This window comes from Rousettus aegyptiacus, unplaced genomic scaffold (assembly GCF_014176215.1).
Source record: "Rousettus aegyptiacus isolate mRouAeg1 unplaced genomic scaffold, mRouAeg1.p scaffold_m13_p_16, whole genome shotgun sequence".
Classification (NCBI taxonomy): domain Eukaryota; kingdom Metazoa; phylum Chordata; class Mammalia; order Chiroptera; family Pteropodidae; genus Rousettus; species Rousettus aegyptiacus.
Genome location: NW_023416291.1, coordinates 17,600,207 through 17,618,376, shown reverse-complemented (window position 1 = coordinate 17,618,376; position 18,170 = coordinate 17,600,207). Strand labels below are relative to the sequence as shown.

Genomic DNA, 18,170 nt, shown 5'->3' with positions numbered 1-18,170 from the left:
CTCACTTGGTTTACCTCAGATATATAAAATCTCTTTTATTGTTTCAGTTGTGTGGCAATTATGAATTTTGAGAGTATAAATTGGAGACTTGTGAGTCACTAATTTATAAGTGTGTGTAAGTGTCAGAATGAGTTTGAGAACATAGATCTCATGACTTCATGTTTTTGCTCTTTCCTCAATGGTTTGCTTTATCTTCTCTTTTAGATCTAGTCAATTACTATTCTTGCATCTGATTAACTTTATGTCTATTTTTTTTTTTTTTTTTTACTGTATCTGTTCTTACTGGCACTATTCATGAAATAGAACCCTATAACGAAAGTATAGTCTGTAGCCACATTAGTCCTGAGAGCCACTTTGGATTTCTCAAAAGCAAATAATAGCAAATTAGAGATCAAAAAAGAGGAAGTAGAAGAGAAAGAGGATAAGGCTGGAGGGAAAAATAAAGAGTTTGACATGACACTGAGTGGTCAGTAGAGGGGTGAAATTACATGGTATTTAAAACACTTAAGACATTCAGAAAATGTGAATATAGTGTATGGCAGCAGTGATAAGTGCCTCAATATTGTCTTTTGTTCTGAGCTTTATAAGAAGAGAACAAGGTCATTTGAGGGATATCACGTAGATACTATGTAAGGGGCTCCGTAGTTTTAAGGAGCTTGAAGATTATGGATATTATTTCCAATTCTTTAAAAAATATGTACACGTGTCTGTATGTCTTTATAGACATATGCTCTCTCACACACACATGCATACATACTTATATTGCATTGGCATTTCGCAGATCTCACTACATCTCAGTTCAGGTAGGCCTACCCTGATTGCATTAACACTTCTTTTATATATGTTTCAAGGTGAGTATTAAAAAAATTCATTTGTATATACTCTACTGGTTGATTTCCTACCTAGGCTTTTTAATGAATAGTTTATTCATAAAGACTATAGATTTATATCATCTTTTGTCAATTTATAGGCTAGTGAACTATAGTTTTCAAACCAGTTTAACCAGATTCACTAATTTTTCTTGTCTCTTTCTCAGTCATCAATCATCAATTTTTATAGTAGAATATGATCTACTGATTAAATTTATTTGCTACTTCATTTTGTTTTCTCCTCATTTGTAGTGATGCATTTTTTTTTGTAAAAAAAACAACAGATATCTCTGTCCTTGGTCATCTTTGCTGCTTGCCTTTCCAACTCCCAACAATTTCAGTCAAATTAGTAGTATATAATATTATAGAATAACAAGATAAATATAGATAAGCTCATTTAGTTTATGTAGAATCATATTGTTGCTAACTTGTTTAGTTTACTTTGTAATATCAACTATTCATGTGTTCATAGGGCTGCATTGGGTAGGTAGGGTATTTAATAAATCTTTCCCTTTCAGAGGTAAGGTAGGAAATTGATGTGTGTAGTATTATTCATAATTATTGTTTTAAAGAAATAAGCTGTTGATTGTAATTTGTTCAGCTGTTTTCTTATGTTTTTTAGGAGTGGCAGAATTCTATTCAGAAGAATGCAGGCCTTGCTTTTATTGAACTTGTCAATGAAGGAAGGTAATGTATTTTATATCCATTATATTTTACTTTAAAATCTTACTGTATTGTTACCATTGAAACTGATAATTTTTTTTGGTGCTATGCTGTTTTTGTAGTTAGTAACGTGGATAGTAATTATTACAAACATGTCAGTACTTAATCATTTGATGGTTTTCTTCATCATTACATGTTTAAAGATAAAGTTCTGGTTTTACTTTTCAATAAGGCCGAGTTTAGCAGAAGTAAGACTGATAATTCGATTAGCAGATCTAAGAAAACAGATACTTATTTGTACTTCCTATTAACTCCTATTCGTAAAGCCAATAGTTAGAATAAGATATCTGTATTTTCCCTCTTATGCCATGACCTGCTCATAAGGGAGAGATGGATAAAGTTTTGTTTCGTGCTGTGATGAGAAAGTGGAGGGAAGAGGACATTTGGTAACGTTTCCATTTAAAGAGTAGAGATAGACGAATTTAAGGAAAGAAAAATTTGTTAGGAAAGCAAAGTGAAGAAAATACTGACATGAGAGTGAGATAATTAAAAGGTTAAAGTAAATTGAGGAAATGATGAGTCGACAACTTTGTGTTTGTTTTAGCAGCTGATTTTGAATTAATTGAACTGATGGTCCAAGGTATAGTTTAAAAGGTGTGATTGGCTGCCCTTGGAAATAGTATTCTGAGCAAAATTATTGTTTAGGAATGTTTCTTTATAGAGTTCTGGATAATGTTGAGAGACTGATACCAACACTATAGGAACTATTTGAACTAGTAATTGGGGATTAGCCTGTCTCATCAATGTTACAGAAAAGGGAGAAAAGGGTATTAATTAACTTTATTTGGTATTAAATACTACTGAAATTCTTCCACTCAGCAAATATAGTTGCTCAAAGACTAGTATTGGAAACAAACCTGCAATTATAATGCTTTATCATAAATTCTGTGCTAGAAGTATTTAAGTGTAAGTTACTAAGGTGGTAATGTGAGAGAAAAAAGAGACAACTCCACAAGTTACTATGGAAGAATTAAGTAAAGTTTACCCAGGGAACATGATTCTTGAGATGTATTGTCAAAGATGAATAGAGTTAGTCATGTAGATGTTGGAAAGTAGGATTATGGATAAATTGAAGGACTCGTGTGTGAAAAGCATTTAAAATCGAGGGAATAGAATATCTTTAGGCACCGATGTGGGAAGTTTATAGGATATTCAAGTGTGTGTGTGTATGCATGCGTGCGCGTGAATTGTTGGAATAGATTGGGCATCTGGATCATAAAAGGTTTAATGTACCATATTTGGACATCCTTTAAAGGTGATGGGAAGCCTTTGAAATTTTTAAGTATAGGAGTATAATGTGATATCTTGGTTTTAGAAAGATAATTGGCATAAATGTTCAGGATGGACAGAAGGAGAGAACTGATTGAAACCAAAAAAGAGCAGTAGCAAGGCTATTGCAGCGAACCATGTGAGAAATAGAGCTCAATTGTAATCTGGAGTCTGGCAAGTGGTAGGAAATCAATGGGTATTTTTCAGTGAGTGAATGACTAATAATTTAGTCTTACTATTAGCAGAAATTCTAAAGCGCTTATAAAAATAGTTCTTTGACTGAATTTCAACACTCAGGTATTGTATGTTTTTAAAGTTTACACATAGAAAAAGCGGTGATGCAAACTGTTGATTGAACGCAAACTTGTTCTGCTTAATGCGAAACACTAACAGTTTCAATAATTTATAGGGCTTATTTGTTTAAAGAAAATTCTTTTTTTTAAAGCAAACTTGTTATAAAAGTTAATTTGGATTAGTAGAGGCTCTACTAAGTGTAAATATCCTCAATTATGCAAGTTTCTCATATTTAATAGATAAGGCAGCATAGCCTTTTCATTAATATCATTGGGTTTGAAGTTAGCCCTTGGATTTATGAAAAGTACTTTTGCTTCTGTGAGCCTTCATTTTCTTATCCATTCGGCCAATATTTATTATGCACTGACTATGTACCATGAATTGTCCTTGATGCTGGGGATACAGCAATAAAACGGACAAAGATCCTTTCTTTGGTAGATCTTACTTTCAAACAGTCATTGACAGACTTTGAACAATAAACAAAATAAGTAATGGGCTGTATAATACTTGAAAGATGGTGAGTCCTATGAAAAAAGATAATGCGGAGTACATTGAGGAGAATGAAGATTTTTGGAGGAAATATAAAAGGTCGACATGGTTTGCATTTTAAATAGAGTGGCCAGGTTAGAGCTTATTAAAAAAGTGACATTGAAGCAAGCACTTGAAGGATGCAAAGGAGTTAACCATAGGGGCATGTAGGAGAAAAGCATTTCAGTCCTAGGGACTACCCAGTACACAGACGAAAGCTTCTCTGGCATGTTTGAGGAATGAAGCCAATATAACAATAACAAAGTGATGAAACTGGAGAGAAATAAGAAATGAAGCCAGAGTTATAACTCAGGGAAAGATTTCGTCTAAAGCCTTTGCAATTTATTCTGTGGGAAATGACAATGACTGCATGATTTCGAGAAGGGAGACAATCTGCCTTATGTATAAAAAGATTACACGGGCTGATGCATGTAGAAATGTAAGGATAGATGTGAAAGGATCAATAAGGAAGCTGTTTTAGCAACCATAATTAAATATGATGGTGACTTGGACAAGGACAGTTAGCAATAGAGGAGGTAAGAATAGTAGGATTATGAATATATTTTGAAGATAGAGCTGATAGGATTTACTAATGAATTGGATGTAGGTGTCAGAGAAAGCTGAGTCAGGTATTATTCTTAAGATTTTGGCCTGTGCAGCTGAGGGGATAGTGTTTCTGTCAACCAGGATGGAAAAGGCTGTGGATAAAACAGTTATTGGGGAAGATCAGGAGTTCAGTTTTGGAAATACTGATTTTTAGATTGTCTATTAGACTTCCAAGTGGAAGAAGCTATCGGCTAGTTATTTCTCCAGACTAGAGATATAAGTTTGGGTGTCTAAGCAATTAAATGGTATTTAATGTTTTGAGACTAGGTGAAATCGTTAAGATGGTAGTATAGTGACTGAGATTTGGCCACTGCCTTAGTTGTTTCTAATTTGGACAGGAGTTATTTTGGGAGAGTAGTGTGGGGAAAAGCCTATTTGCAGTGGATTTAGAAAACATGAAAATAGGAGAAAAAGAATTAGAGAATGTGTATAAACAGTTCTTTAAAGTTTTGCTACAAAGGGGCCCAGGTAAAATGGGGTAGTAGCTTGTGGAAGGTAAAAAGAGTCAAGGGAAATAGGGTTTTAAAAATGAGAGTAGGACAACATAGGTCCGTGGTGATGTGTGAGAAAATTAGATTTTCTGGAGTGACATTTTTGAGTAGATTAAAGAATAGAGGAATTTGTATACAAATGCGGGATTGGCTTGAAGTAGATTATGTGTAGGTCGTTTATGGTAACATGGGAAGACATTTTATTAGTTCCAGAGGCTTGTAGGTAAATATGGAAATAGAGTGAGAGATGAGTTTTAAAAGGTTTAGATTATGCCAAGTGAGGATAAGAGAGATAGGACAAGATAGAAAAAACTTTTATGTAGGAGAGTGATTGTTAGTAGGAGCTGGACAAAGAAGAAAGAATCTAAAATAAGAGAATGACTGCAAAGAAAATAATAGGATGGGTTGATCGGAGATCCAAGGACTGTTAGCATTAGGATAGTAGAGAGTAAGCTATAAACATGAGAGGTAGCAGAGCTTGGGATACATAGAACTAAGGCCACTTAGTTACTGAAGTGATGAGATCTGGCATATGACTGTGCAATCAATGGCTGAGGTAGGGTGGAAGACAAGATTGTAGGAGAAGAGTTCAAGGAGCTGGCATACCAGGATCTTGGTTCACTGTGAGTCTCAAGTCTGTAGACTATACCACTTCACATCCCTCATCGTTGGTGTCTCCGTTTGTCCCTCACTGAATTCTCATTTATTTCTCAGTGATATTAGTTCTTACATCACTGTCACTTTCATCAACGCTGTTCTTATAATAATCCTTGCTGGTTGCATCCACGTTGTAGCATGTATCAGAATTTTTGTTTTTCTTTGTTTGTTTGTTTGTTTGTTTTTGATTAGTAGTCTTCCTTTGTGTGGCTATACCACATTTTGTTTACCCCTTCAAAAGTCAGTGGACATTTGGATTGTTTTCTGTTTGGGGCTGTTATAAATAATGCTGCTATGAGTATTTGTGTACAAGGCTTTTGTGCAGACACATGTTTTCATTTCTCTTGGGTAGATATCTAGGAGTAGAGTCATTGGGTTGAATGGTAAGTCTATGTTAAACTTTTTAAGGAACTGCCGAGCTGTTTTCTCCTAGTCAGCCTAATGGGTATCTTCCTGTAGTTTTTATTTGCATTTTCCTAATAGCTAAGGATGTTGTGTGTTTTTTCAGGTACTAATTGTCTATTCATATACCTTTTTTAGAAAAATGTCTGCACATCTTTTGCCTATTTTTAAATTTCATTGACTTCTGACTTTTAAATAGAACTTTATATGTTTCTGGATACAAGTCCTTTGTCATATACATTATTTCTCAGTCTGTGACTTGTCCTTTCGTTTTCATTGAAGAGTAAAAGTTTTAAATTTTGATAGTTTAATATACCTATTTTTTAAAATTTATAAATTATGTTTCTGTCAGAAAATTCAAGAAATTTGAACTTAATACAAGGTCCTGATATTTTCTTTTTTGCCCCCTATCAATACTACATTGTTTTTCTAGAAATTTAATAGTTTTAGCTCCTGTATGAGGTCTGTCATTCATGTTGAGTTAATTTTCTTGCATAGTGTGAGATAAAGGTCTAAGTTCAATTTTTCCATGTAGATATCCTAATACATGGCACCATTTGTTGAAAAGGTCACCCTTTTCCCCACTGAATTGTCATCACCTTTATTTAAAATCAGTTGACCATAAATGGAAGTGATTTATTTCTGTATTCTTAATGCCATTTCGTTGATCTCTTTATTTGTCTTTATGCCATTACCATAGCGTCTTTATTTCTGTGAGTTTGTAATATGTTTTGGACTTAGGTAGCTTAAGTCTTTTATGTTCATTTTGAAAATTGTTTTGACTATTTTAGGTTATTTATGTGCCCATATACATTTTGAATCATCTCGTTAATATCTATAAAAAAGCCTGTTGGGATTATGATAGGGATTGCATTCACTTTATAGATTAATTTGGAGATAATTAGCATTTAACAGTTTTGAGGCTTCTGATCCATGAATACTGATTGTTGCTCCATTTCTTTGCATCATTTTTAACTATTAGCAAAGTTTTTAGTATAGAAGTATTATACATAAAAATTATTCCCATGTATTTTATTCTTTTAGAAACTATTGAATGGAATTAGTAGATTTTATCCATTGTAGTGATATCTTATTGTTTTAATTTGAGTTTCCTTATTAACATATGATAGAGCATTTTTTCATTTGCTAATTTGTCATTAGTATATCTTCTTTGGTAAGGTATCTTTTAAGGTCTATGGCCTGTTTTTTAATTGGGTTTTCTTATTATTAAGGTTTAACGGTTCTTTTTATATTTTGGATAACAGTCCTTTATCATATGTCTATTGCAAATATTTTCTCCCAGTCTAGGTTTTGTCTTCTAATTCTCTTGACATTGTCTTTCATAGAGCAGTACATCTAGTTTATCAATTATTTCTTTTGTGAATCATGGTTTTGGTTTTGTTTTTAAAAAGGCACAGCCATACCTAGGTCATCTAGATTTTCTCCTGTGTTATCTTCTAGGATTTTCATAGTGTTCTATTTTCCAAATGGATCACATTTAGGTATGTGATCCATTTTTAATTAATTTTTGCGACAGCTGTGAGGTCTAACTCTAGATTTACTTTTTCACGTGTGGACGTCCACCATTTGTTGAAAAGTGTGTGGTTGTGCGTTGTATTGTCTCTTCTCCTCCATGTCAGAGCTTGGTTGACTATTTATGTGGGTTTATTTCTTGGCTCTCTGTTCTTTCACCAGTACCTCCCTGTCTTGATTTCTGTAACTTTATAGTAGTCTTGACATTGGGTAATGTTAGTCTTTTAACTTTGTTTTTCTTCTTCAATATTGTGTTCTCTATCGTCAGCCTTTTACTTCTCCATATAAACTCTATCATCACTTTGTCGATATTTGCAAGAGAGCTTGCTGGGATTTTGAATTAGATTGCGTCGAATTTATAGATCAAGGTGGGATGAACTGACATCTGAACAATATTGACTTCCTGTCTATGAACATGGACCATTCCTCTGCTTATTTAATTCTTTAATTTCATTTATCTGAGTTTTATAGTTTTCCTTATATAGATCTTATACATATTTTGTTAGATTTATACCTAAGTATCTTATTTTTGAGGTTGCTCATAAAAATGGTATTGTGTTTTTAATTTCAAATTCCATTTGTTCATTGTTGGTGTAAAGGATAGTAGTTGACTTTTGTATACTAACCTTGTATTCTGCAACCTTGCTAAATTGCTAATTAGTTCCAGGAGGAGTTTTATTTTATTTTATTTTATTTTATTTTATTTATTTATTTTTTTATTGTTGTCAATTGTTTTGGATTTTCTACATAGACAGTTATGTCATCTATGAAGAGACATTCTTATGTCTTTTTTTCTCAATCTTTTTGCTTTTTATTTCCTTTTCTTGTCCTATTGCTTTAGCTAAAACTTCTGTGATGTTGCAAAGTAGTGTAGTGATCTTAGTGGGAAGGTTTTGAGTTTTTTATCATTAAGTATGATGTTAGGTGCAGGTTTTACGGTAGGTGTTCTTTATCAAGTTCAGGAAGCTTCCTATGTTCTTAGAGTTTTTATCATGAATGTATGTTGGATTTTGTCAAATGCTTTTTCTGCATCTGTTGATACGATTATGTGAGTTTTCTTTTCAACTTGTTGATGTTTGATGGATTACCTTAATTGATTTGGAATATTGAGTGAGCTTTATATACCTGGGATAATTCCTACTTGGTTGTAGTGTATAATCCTTTTTTTAATTGTTGGATTCAGTTTTACTTCTTAATTTTTAAAAGTTACTTGGCATTCATTTGTGAAGTTTGTCTCTGCTGTGATATGTTGTTCTTATGTTGCTGTTTAGCTCTTTCAAAAAAATTTTTTTTTGGTCCGGATTTTCTCTATGGCATAGAGGTCAATGAATGATTGATTAGAAGTTTTAGTGAAACCTTTGGCTGCATAGAGCTGGTAGATCGATATATCTGATCTATATATTAGCTATCTATGTAGAGCTATGGCTGTTTCATTTGCAGTATCTCTTTCTTTAGTTTCTGGTGTGTTCTCTGGTCTCCTGCTCACCCTAACTGCAAATATAATCTCAGCTATAGACTTTTCCAGTTTTCAGCTTGGCATATGATTACTGTCCTCTCTTCCAAATCAAGTCATCCAGCTGTTAGTGAAGTTGCTGGTTTCCAGAAGCAGGTGTCTTGATGGGGCATTCCCAGAAAAGATTGCCATAGACTCTATTTGTCCTTACTAAGTGTTTAGCAGATTTTTGTGGATAAAATTATTAGGATTTTGTTGTTTGCCTTTGGCCAATTTTCAGAACCCTGAAGTGATTGTTATTCTTAATTTCTATACTTGTTTTTCTGGGAGATAGTTTGTTGACCTTTTTATTCTGCCATAGCTGGAATCTCCACCACCAGATTTCTTCATGTCTGGTCCTACTCATTTAAATCCCAGTTCAGATGTCACCTCCTCAGAGAAGTCTTTCCTGAAACTTGTTATCAAGGTTACTTTTACTTCATTTCTTAAAATGTTTTCTCCTTATCTCTTATTCTCTTTCCATGTTTTCATTGTCTGTCTCCTCCTTATGTTCTCTAAGGGCAGTCACCCTGTCTCTTGTTTATGGTTGTATCCCTGTCCTCAGGAGAAGTGCCCTGCAAATTCAGCAAATAGTTGTTTTATTGATATTTTCTCTGTAAGTACATTGTATTTTAGTTTTGGTTTCAATTATTATTTGTATACACATAACATTTTCTTAAACATAAATTCAGTTTCTACAAGTAATCTTGACAATAGTCAGATGATATTTCTTTGAAAATTTTTACCAAGAGAAAACACATATACATATAACATTATTTTTACATTAAAAATTCTATATTTTTGTGAGGAAATTGATTCTCTTATGTCATTCTCAAATAACCTTATTCAGAATAGGTGATTCTTATTATTTCTTATCAAGGAATGATTATTCGAATAACTTATTTTTATATCACCTTTGATCATAGATTTTATAATAAATACCCTTTTTCTGATTTCTTATCTGTGCTTCTCTTGCTCTGTTTGGATTACTTACCCTCCTATGGTTAGAAGGTATTATACTTCAGTCCTTGGCCTATAGAAAATACTTAGGCTCTGTCTTTTAAGTAAATGTGAGAAATAAACAGTGGTGGAAAGAAAATTAACATTCACTAGTGAAATACTGGCGATAGTGTCTGAAATTTTCGTTATATTTTTATTTAGAGGGTAAAATGTATTTTAAAGGAACAATTTAGAGATTTATTTTTTTAAATTAGTGGATTTGTCTTTCCTTTTATAAAAATATCCAATACATTGGGGTTAAATGAGGTTACACAGCTGTGGTTGTATTTGTGAAGTAGTTTATAATGTTCGACTACTGGACTTAATCCCAGGGGCCAGAGAATAAGTAATAAGGGTTTTTCTTTTGACTGCAGAGTGTGCTAACCTTTTTTTTCTTATTATGTAAGTTTGACCTGCCTTGACCTCATTTATAGAGTAGCAACTATAAAGTTGGTCCTTGATTAATGTTTTATTAGTGTAAATAACTTGAAGACCTTTACAGACTGAGACTACAGCTTAAGGTTTATCTGACTTGATGGGTATCAGTAGCAAATTAATTACTTAGGTTAGAGATAAGTTGTTTGGTTGAAAATGCTTCTTAACTTACCTTTTTAATTGTTTGATAAGTTACTTTCTATGTAAATATATGTTTTGATATTTCTTAGTAACTGAACTAATTATTGATATTTTTATGCAAACAGTATTTCCTTTTAAACAAATATATTTATAGTAATAAAATAATCAGTAATCACTGACATAATCAAGTAATATTTCAAGTTTTTTACCAAGACAGAAGAAAACACATCTTTGTAATAAAATATTTAAGTTAAAATTAAATTTCTACATTTGTGAGAAAGATTGTTATTCTTACTTTTTAAATGTGCAAGTAATAGATCTGAAAGTTTTATTCCTTCTGAAAGACATATATTTCTTTAAACAGTTTTAAATTCTTTACAGAATATTGAAGCCTTGTTTTAGAGTGTTCTGTGATGCTGTGGCACCACATTAATAGGAAAGAGGAAAGTCAGTTATCACCATTGCCTCAACTTTTTAAAATTAAATCTGAAGGTTCAATGTTTTACTAAATTCAAATGTGGTAGGTCACAGTATTAAGTATTTTGGGCTTCAGTTGATTTATTTATATACTTGATTTTGTTTTAATTGCTTTTTCCTTCACCTTAAAAATGTATTTAATTGAAAAATGAATTTAATTAAACTAATTCCAATAGAACTGTTGCTTACATTTTTAAACATTTTTAAATTTTTTATCAACAAATCTTAAAAGTCTTTTCTCATATGGATAAAGGGGTTTAGATTTCATATTTTGCCTTTGTTCTTGTTTCTGTTATTCTTAATGGTTTTGTGGATGTTTTATCCAAAAACTTAAGTATCTCAATATGGGTGTTAACTTTGCCAGCAGAAATAGATGCAGTTGCTAGGTAGCCATTCTTCCTGCCAGCCTATCATCTATCCCACAAATATTTTTAAACTCCTGATGTTCAAGGAAGCTGCTGTGTGAACATTACTGCCTTATTACTTCACTTGTTTGACTTGTGTTAGAAGGAAAAATGTATTGGATAAATCATTCCGTATATTTTATTCTTATACTCTGGAATTCTGAAAAATCAGTGCAAATTCTAATACATTTTTTGTAATTTAAAATGTCAAGGAAAACCCTATGGAGTTTCCTGTCTTTCTTGTTATGTAATTTTTAATTTTTCCTCATTTAGATTTTAAAGTAAAAGTAGACACAATTCCATTCATTGGCTGATCAAAGCTTTTAAATTTTTGATGATAAAACTCAGCAAAGTAGTAAACTGAAACAAAGTCTAAAGGTACAATATTTGTTAAAAAAATTTTAAGATACAAATCCTCATCTTTGAATTTTAAGTTTTGTTAGTTACATAAACATTATAAAATCATCTATAATTATAGTATTGGGTTTAGTTTACTAAAAATACATTTTGACAATGTCCCTAGCTTCCTAGGATTTTACTCTTAAACCTGCTGTTACAATTCTTTTCTTTTCCCTATCCTTGAAAGGGCAGACTATCCCACATACTGTTGGGCACATTGCTTTAATTATCCTCTGGGGATAGTTGGAATCTGCTTATTACAGCAATAATTCAGACTTGTATCCGAATATGTAAATGGCCCTCATAAAAGACGTGATGTTTCTAGTACTAATACACTTGTCTGTCTGTTCAAAATTCAGCTGCTTAGATCGTACTTTTGCTTTGTGAGCTTTCATTTAGTAGCTCCAACATTTTCCTTCACTCTAAATATCATAGATTCCTAATAAATGTCTGTGAGATAAGTGAGTAGAAGGATGAATGGAAGGGCAAGTGAAGAGGGAGAAGGAAGGGAAGGTAGGGAGGAGGACAAACCATTTTTCTTTTCATTCTGACCTCCTTGGCCATTATCTTGGTTATATTTTGGTAAAAGATAAACGTATTTGTTGCACTTAAGTAAACAGTGTGGCTAGGATACATAGTCTTACCTGAATCAACCCAAAACAAAATCTGAATTGGAGTAGTGTATATCTCTTGGAAACTCAGGAGTGTTTCTAAAAGAGCCACATGCTTTCTGGTTACATTTTAAAAATTATATGTGTAGTAAGATGTTTATAGAAAATTTTTAAATATCACAAACAGTTGTTTGGATATGATCTTATTTTGAGGGTAGAATGAGAGGTCATCACATCAAAGATTTGTTGAGAGATTTTTTATCTCTGTTTACTCTTAACTCAGGATCGAAGTGATGATGTTTGTGTAGGTTGTTTAGAAAGGGGTATGTGCTGTTCTTTTCTCTAAAGATTAGGCCCTTTAAATTAATGTTTAGTATTTGGTGAAAGTTTAATAGCTTATTAAAGAGGACTAGAATTTTCTCCCCTTAATTAGGATAAACATATCTAGATTTTTTTTTACTTGTGTTGGCTTTAAGATGGTCATATGGTTAAATTACTCTTAACTTTTAATTTTCTAGCTTGATCTGTTTTCTTTGGTTACTTTTCAGGCTTGTTTTATTCTCAGTGATGTAAAACAGTGGTTCTGCATTTAAGTCGTGTTTTTCACCCCCTAAAAATGTTAATTTCCTCTAGGTTTCAGTGCTTTAAGTTTTTGACACTGCAAGATTTGCTTTTTAAACTTTCTCACCAAGGCCAGGTTTAAAACTTTTGGAAAAAAGGTGGTGTGCATTTAGCATACCTATAGAATATGCTTATGATTGTATAGAAGTTTGATATAGATTTACACATTTTTAAAAACTATAAATATATGGAACCATTTACTGTATTAAATGAAAATGGGTGTAGAAAAATGGGAGGCAAACTAAGGGTCAGAGAAAAAGGAAAGAAAGCCGAATTCTTAAGAAGAGTTAAATGAAAATAAAATGAAGACAGACTAAATTCACTTCATTGAGAAAATACCCACACCAGCTATGTGCTGGTCCATGTTCTGGGCTTTGGGGATTTGGCAGTGGACAGAATAGACATTTTCATTTTCATGCAGTTTATTTTTATTGTCATGGATAGACTGAAGAAATTTTAAAAAGTATATTATGTCAGAGTGATAAAGGCTATGAGAAAGTTAAAAGCAAGAGGGTAGCTACAATGTAGGGCAGGAGATGTGGCAATTTAAATAAGGTGGTCAACGTGAGATCTAAAAAGATGAGTTCCTATGGAATGATAAGCAAATGCTACTGGCACTATAGGAAACTAAAAGATGGTAGTTACGTTGTAATAGAGAAATCCTAAACTGGATTCCAAGTGGGGAGGGAGCAGAGTCGTTTCCCTCAATGTTTTTGCTTTTCCGCGTTAAACTATCTCATGTCTCTCTTTATACACACATGCTTGAGAATAATTTCTTTCATAGGCCTAAGAATAATTTTCCTCTTGAACATGCCAGAGAACTAATTTGCTCTTCTTCCATTCTAGGCTCACTACTACCACAGTTTATCATTTTAAAATACTCAACTAGGGGTTATTGTGCAAAATAAGTTTGGAAAAATGGGTTAAATTTGAAATTTAAACCAAGTTACTGAGCTATTAAATTTTCAAGAACTAACTTTATGAGGTGTTTGCTATTTCCATGTCAGTCGTAATAAGGGGCATGGATGCATTGTAGTCTCCCTGATCAAGGAAACTGGCTTCTAGAGGTGGCTTCCACTCTGACTAGTTCTGAGCTGAGAAAGATCTTGATTGATTTTAAATCTGTATGCAGCTTGCTAAAGAATTTTGAAAAGTTACTTTAAATATTCTTTTGTTGGTCACCAGTCTGTTCTTTCTAAGGCTTAACACTTGTGTATTCTATGATGTTAGACCTTTTGTATCTCTTACTCAAAGTTGTTACAGAGAACTTTACCAGAAAACAGTAGAGGGATATCAATTTAAGGATGTTTGTGATATTGAATTATTGAATATGTGCCATGTATGTGTTGGGAGTGGGAGGGAAAGAGATGTGAGCAAGGAGTCAGATACATGGAGAGTTAGGTAATAATTTTTCACTATAAGAATAAATATTATATTGATAAATGGAAATACAGGCTGAGAGGCAAGATTTTAGTAGTTGTCATAGTATTGAAGGAAGACTTCGGAAATAATTTTTTCCACTAAGATTTGGTTTGTGACGTTCTCTGTAGTTAATTCTAAAGAAATCACAATGTTAGAAGGCTTGCCAATTCAGGAACATCGCTTCCATATTCTGAGTTGTTAGGGTGCAGAAAAGTGGTGACTTTCCTTTCTCATCAATGGTGAAGATGTTTAGTAGAGAAAATCTGACAGTTGCTGCTAATGGGGGTCACAGAAAGCCCAGGAAACAGAGCAGCAATATTGGAACACTCTTGGTGAAAACGTGTATATGTGCTTACCCAAGGTCTAGGCTAGTATAATCAGATGGGGACAATGGGCTATAATGTAGTTACGGGGGATAGTTGTCATCGTTACTGTTATTTATTGAGCCTCTAGCGTGAATCTTTCCTATTTGGTCACTTGATAGGGCTGTTTGTTTCCTAAGGCTGACACAAGCATTTTTTTTTCTCCTTGTACTGTAGGTATAAATTATACATAGTTTTTCTTCTTAGTATTAAAATATGTGTATCATTTTGTGCTCTGCATTTAGAGAGATAATCTATTATAAAGTAAACCTAATATTTTGAGACTACTTATTATAATTAGAACTTTAATTTATCTCTAATTCTTTGTTACAAAGTATAGTTTGCACAAGTATTAAATTACAGTTGCTAAATACTGTATAATTTGTATATTTAGAAAAATATGCATTATAGATGGAAAGAATTGGGCCCTTTGAAAAGTGAACACAATTATTCATTTAGATATCGTATTATTTTGTTTTTATATCTTCCATAAAGAAAGGAAAATTCATATTTATATGTTTCACTTAAATGTACAGCCAGGGACTTCTGAAATACTAGATTTAAAAGCATTTTGTAAATTATTAAGAAAAAATATATATGCTGCCTTTCTTCTTTGGAAGTAATATTGAATACTTTCTAAACATCTTAATCAAATTTTATAATATTCTTTTAAATAAGATTAGACAGCAATATTTTGTACTATGCAGTGAAAATGCTTCAAATTTATAATATAATTAAGACTGACCTAAACGCGGAGCTAGATTTTTGCTTTCAATTACTTAGACAAATTTAGATACTTATCTACTTAAAGCATTGCCACAAACTATTCATTTATCAAATAATGATTGAGTATAGCTTACCTAAACAGTAGTACCTTGTAGGTGCTCTGATCGATTGAAAAAGAAGAATAAGTGAAAGATGTCTTTCCTCAGTTACTTGTGATCTTGATTGGGAAAAATAGAGAAATATACATACCAGTTTAATGGGATTTTTATGATACTGTATAAACAAATATAGTATATGGTATACACAATAAACATAAGGTAATGATTGACGTAAAATAAGGCATTTGTAGTATAGAATTGCTGAATATTCTGTAAATGGAACAAAGATTGAATCGGATACTAAAGAAATTAAGATTTTGAATGTAAAGAAAGGAGAAATAGATGAGGGTATGGTTTTGACACTCGTTTTCTGTCATTCATTTAGTACCGGTTTATTCATTGTATTCATTATGTGCCAGGCATTCTGGAGTTTGAGGATGTAGCTGAGAATACGACTGTCTACTGTCTCGGAGGAGAGGACAAATAAGAAACAAGTTAATGAACAACTAAGATAATTCAGATGATAATACCTATTTAGAGGAAAACAGGATAATGTTGTGAGAACAAAGACGGGAAAACTTATAGGGAGGACAGTATAGAGAGTTTAGAGATTTGTTTAGAGATTTGAATGAAGAGAAGTTTGAAATAAATCGCAACTTTTTAATGAAGAAATAGCAAGAACAAAGCCCTTGAGGAGAGAATGATGTCAGTATATTATCGAAACAAATGAAAGGCCAGAGTGGCTAGAGCAAAGTAAATAAGGGAGACAGTAAAGTTGGGAAATGTCAGAAGTATTCAGGTTTCAGATCCCACAGGGCCCTGTAAACTTTGGTGAGAGATTTGGATTTAATCTTGTTTGTAAGAATATATTCCAGTTTTAAGCAGAGGAGTAGGATGATGTGACTTAGGGTTTTTTTTTGTTTTGTTTTGTTTTGTGATTGTATTATTTAACAGTTTATTTTTAAAATTTATCCACTGTGGTAAATTACACATGACATAAAATTTACCGCCTTAACCATTTCAAAGTGTACAGTTCAGTGACATTAAGTACATTCACATTGTTTTGAAACCATCATCACCATCTGTCTCCAGAACTCATTTCATCTTGTCGGACTGAAACTCTGTACCCATTAAATAGATACCCATTCCTCCTCCCCTCCTTCCCAACCCTTGGCACTCACTGTTGTACTTTCTGTCTCTGTGAATGTGACTGCTCCAGGTACTTGTTACTGGAATCATAGTGTTTTTCCTGTGTGTTTGGCTTTTTTCACTTAGTGTGATGTCTTCAAATTTCATCCATGTTGTAGCACATGTTAAAATTTCCTCTCTTTTGAAGGGTGAATAAGATTTCATAGTATGTTTATATCATATTTTATTTTGTCTGTTTATCCTCTGATGGATAATGTTTTGTTTTCACCTTTTGGTTATTGTGAGTAATTATTGTGCTTGCTAGTCTCTGCTTTCTTTTCTTCTTTTTCTTTTCTTTTTCTTTTCTTTTTCTTTTTTTTTTCTTTTTTTTGGATACATACCCAGAAGTGGAATTGCTGGATCATATGATCTATATATGGTCTATATAAAATAGGATCATATTTTATTTTTTTGAGGAACTTCTGTATTGCTTTCCTTAAGGGATGTACAACTTTACATTCCCACCAAGGATTTCAATTTCTCCATATTCTTGCCATCACTAATTTTATGGTTTTTTTTTTTTTTATATATTAACCATCTCAATGAGTGTGTGGTGTTTTTGATTTGCATTTCGTTGATAATTAGTGATTTCGAGCACCTTTTCTTGTGCTTATTTATGAGTCATTTATATATCTTCATTGGAGAAATATCTTTTTAGTATTTGCTCAGTTTTAAATCAGGTCATTTATTTTTATGTTGTTGAGTTACAGGAGGCTTTTGTATATTCTGGATATTAACCCCTTATCGGGTATATGATTTGCAACTATTTTCTCCCATTTTATGAAATATCATTTTACTTTGTTTATTATATCCTTTGATGCACAGAATTCTCAAATTTTGGTGTAGTCCAGTTTATCTGGTTCTTTTTTTAAAAATTTTGTTGCCTATACTCTTGTCATATGTAAGAAATCATTGTCAAATCAATGAAGCTATGTTTTGATCTTTAATCCATTTGAGTTAATAATTGTGCATGGTGTCAGGTAAGGGTCCAACTTTATATTCTTTTGCATGTGAATGTCCAGTTTTCCCTATCCCATGACATACGTTTTTTAAAAGAATGAATTTTGGTAGGGTTCGTGTATTGAGGAAGAATGGATCTGAACGAATCAATGCAGATACTACTACTGAAATGTTCCAGGCAGGAGCTGAACACAGCTTGACTTATGTGATAGCTGTGGTGATGGAGATATATAGATAGATATGTGATATAATTAAGAGTTAAAGCAGCAGAACTTGCCTTCATGAATTAGATTTGGAGGTGAGGGAAAGATAAATCAAAAATTTAACCTTAGGGTTAATTTAAGTGGATTTAGTTGCTATTTAGAGAAGTGGGAAAAATAAGGTAGGGATAGGTGAAGAGGTTTTCTTTGAAAGTTCTAGTTAGTTAAAATCAAGAGTTCAGTTGAGAAATGTTAAATTTGAA

The 18,170-nt window shown here is 32.5% G+C and overlaps 1 protein-coding gene across 9 annotated transcripts in view; it reads left to right on the top strand.

Moving 5' to 3' along the window:
* LRBA (LPS responsive beige-like anchor protein) overlaps positions 1-18,170 on the top strand; it is a 541,206-nt gene that overhangs the window by 168,502 nt on the left and 354,534 nt on the right. For all 9 annotated transcript variants that reach the window (XM_036234292.1, XM_036234286.1, XM_036234291.1 and 6 more), the window contains one exon: positions 1,492-1,556. In XM_036234292.1, coding sequence (XP_036090185.1) covers positions 1,492-1,556 — 65 coding nt within the window. The remainder of the gene's footprint in view (positions 1-1,491; positions 1,557-18,170) is intronic.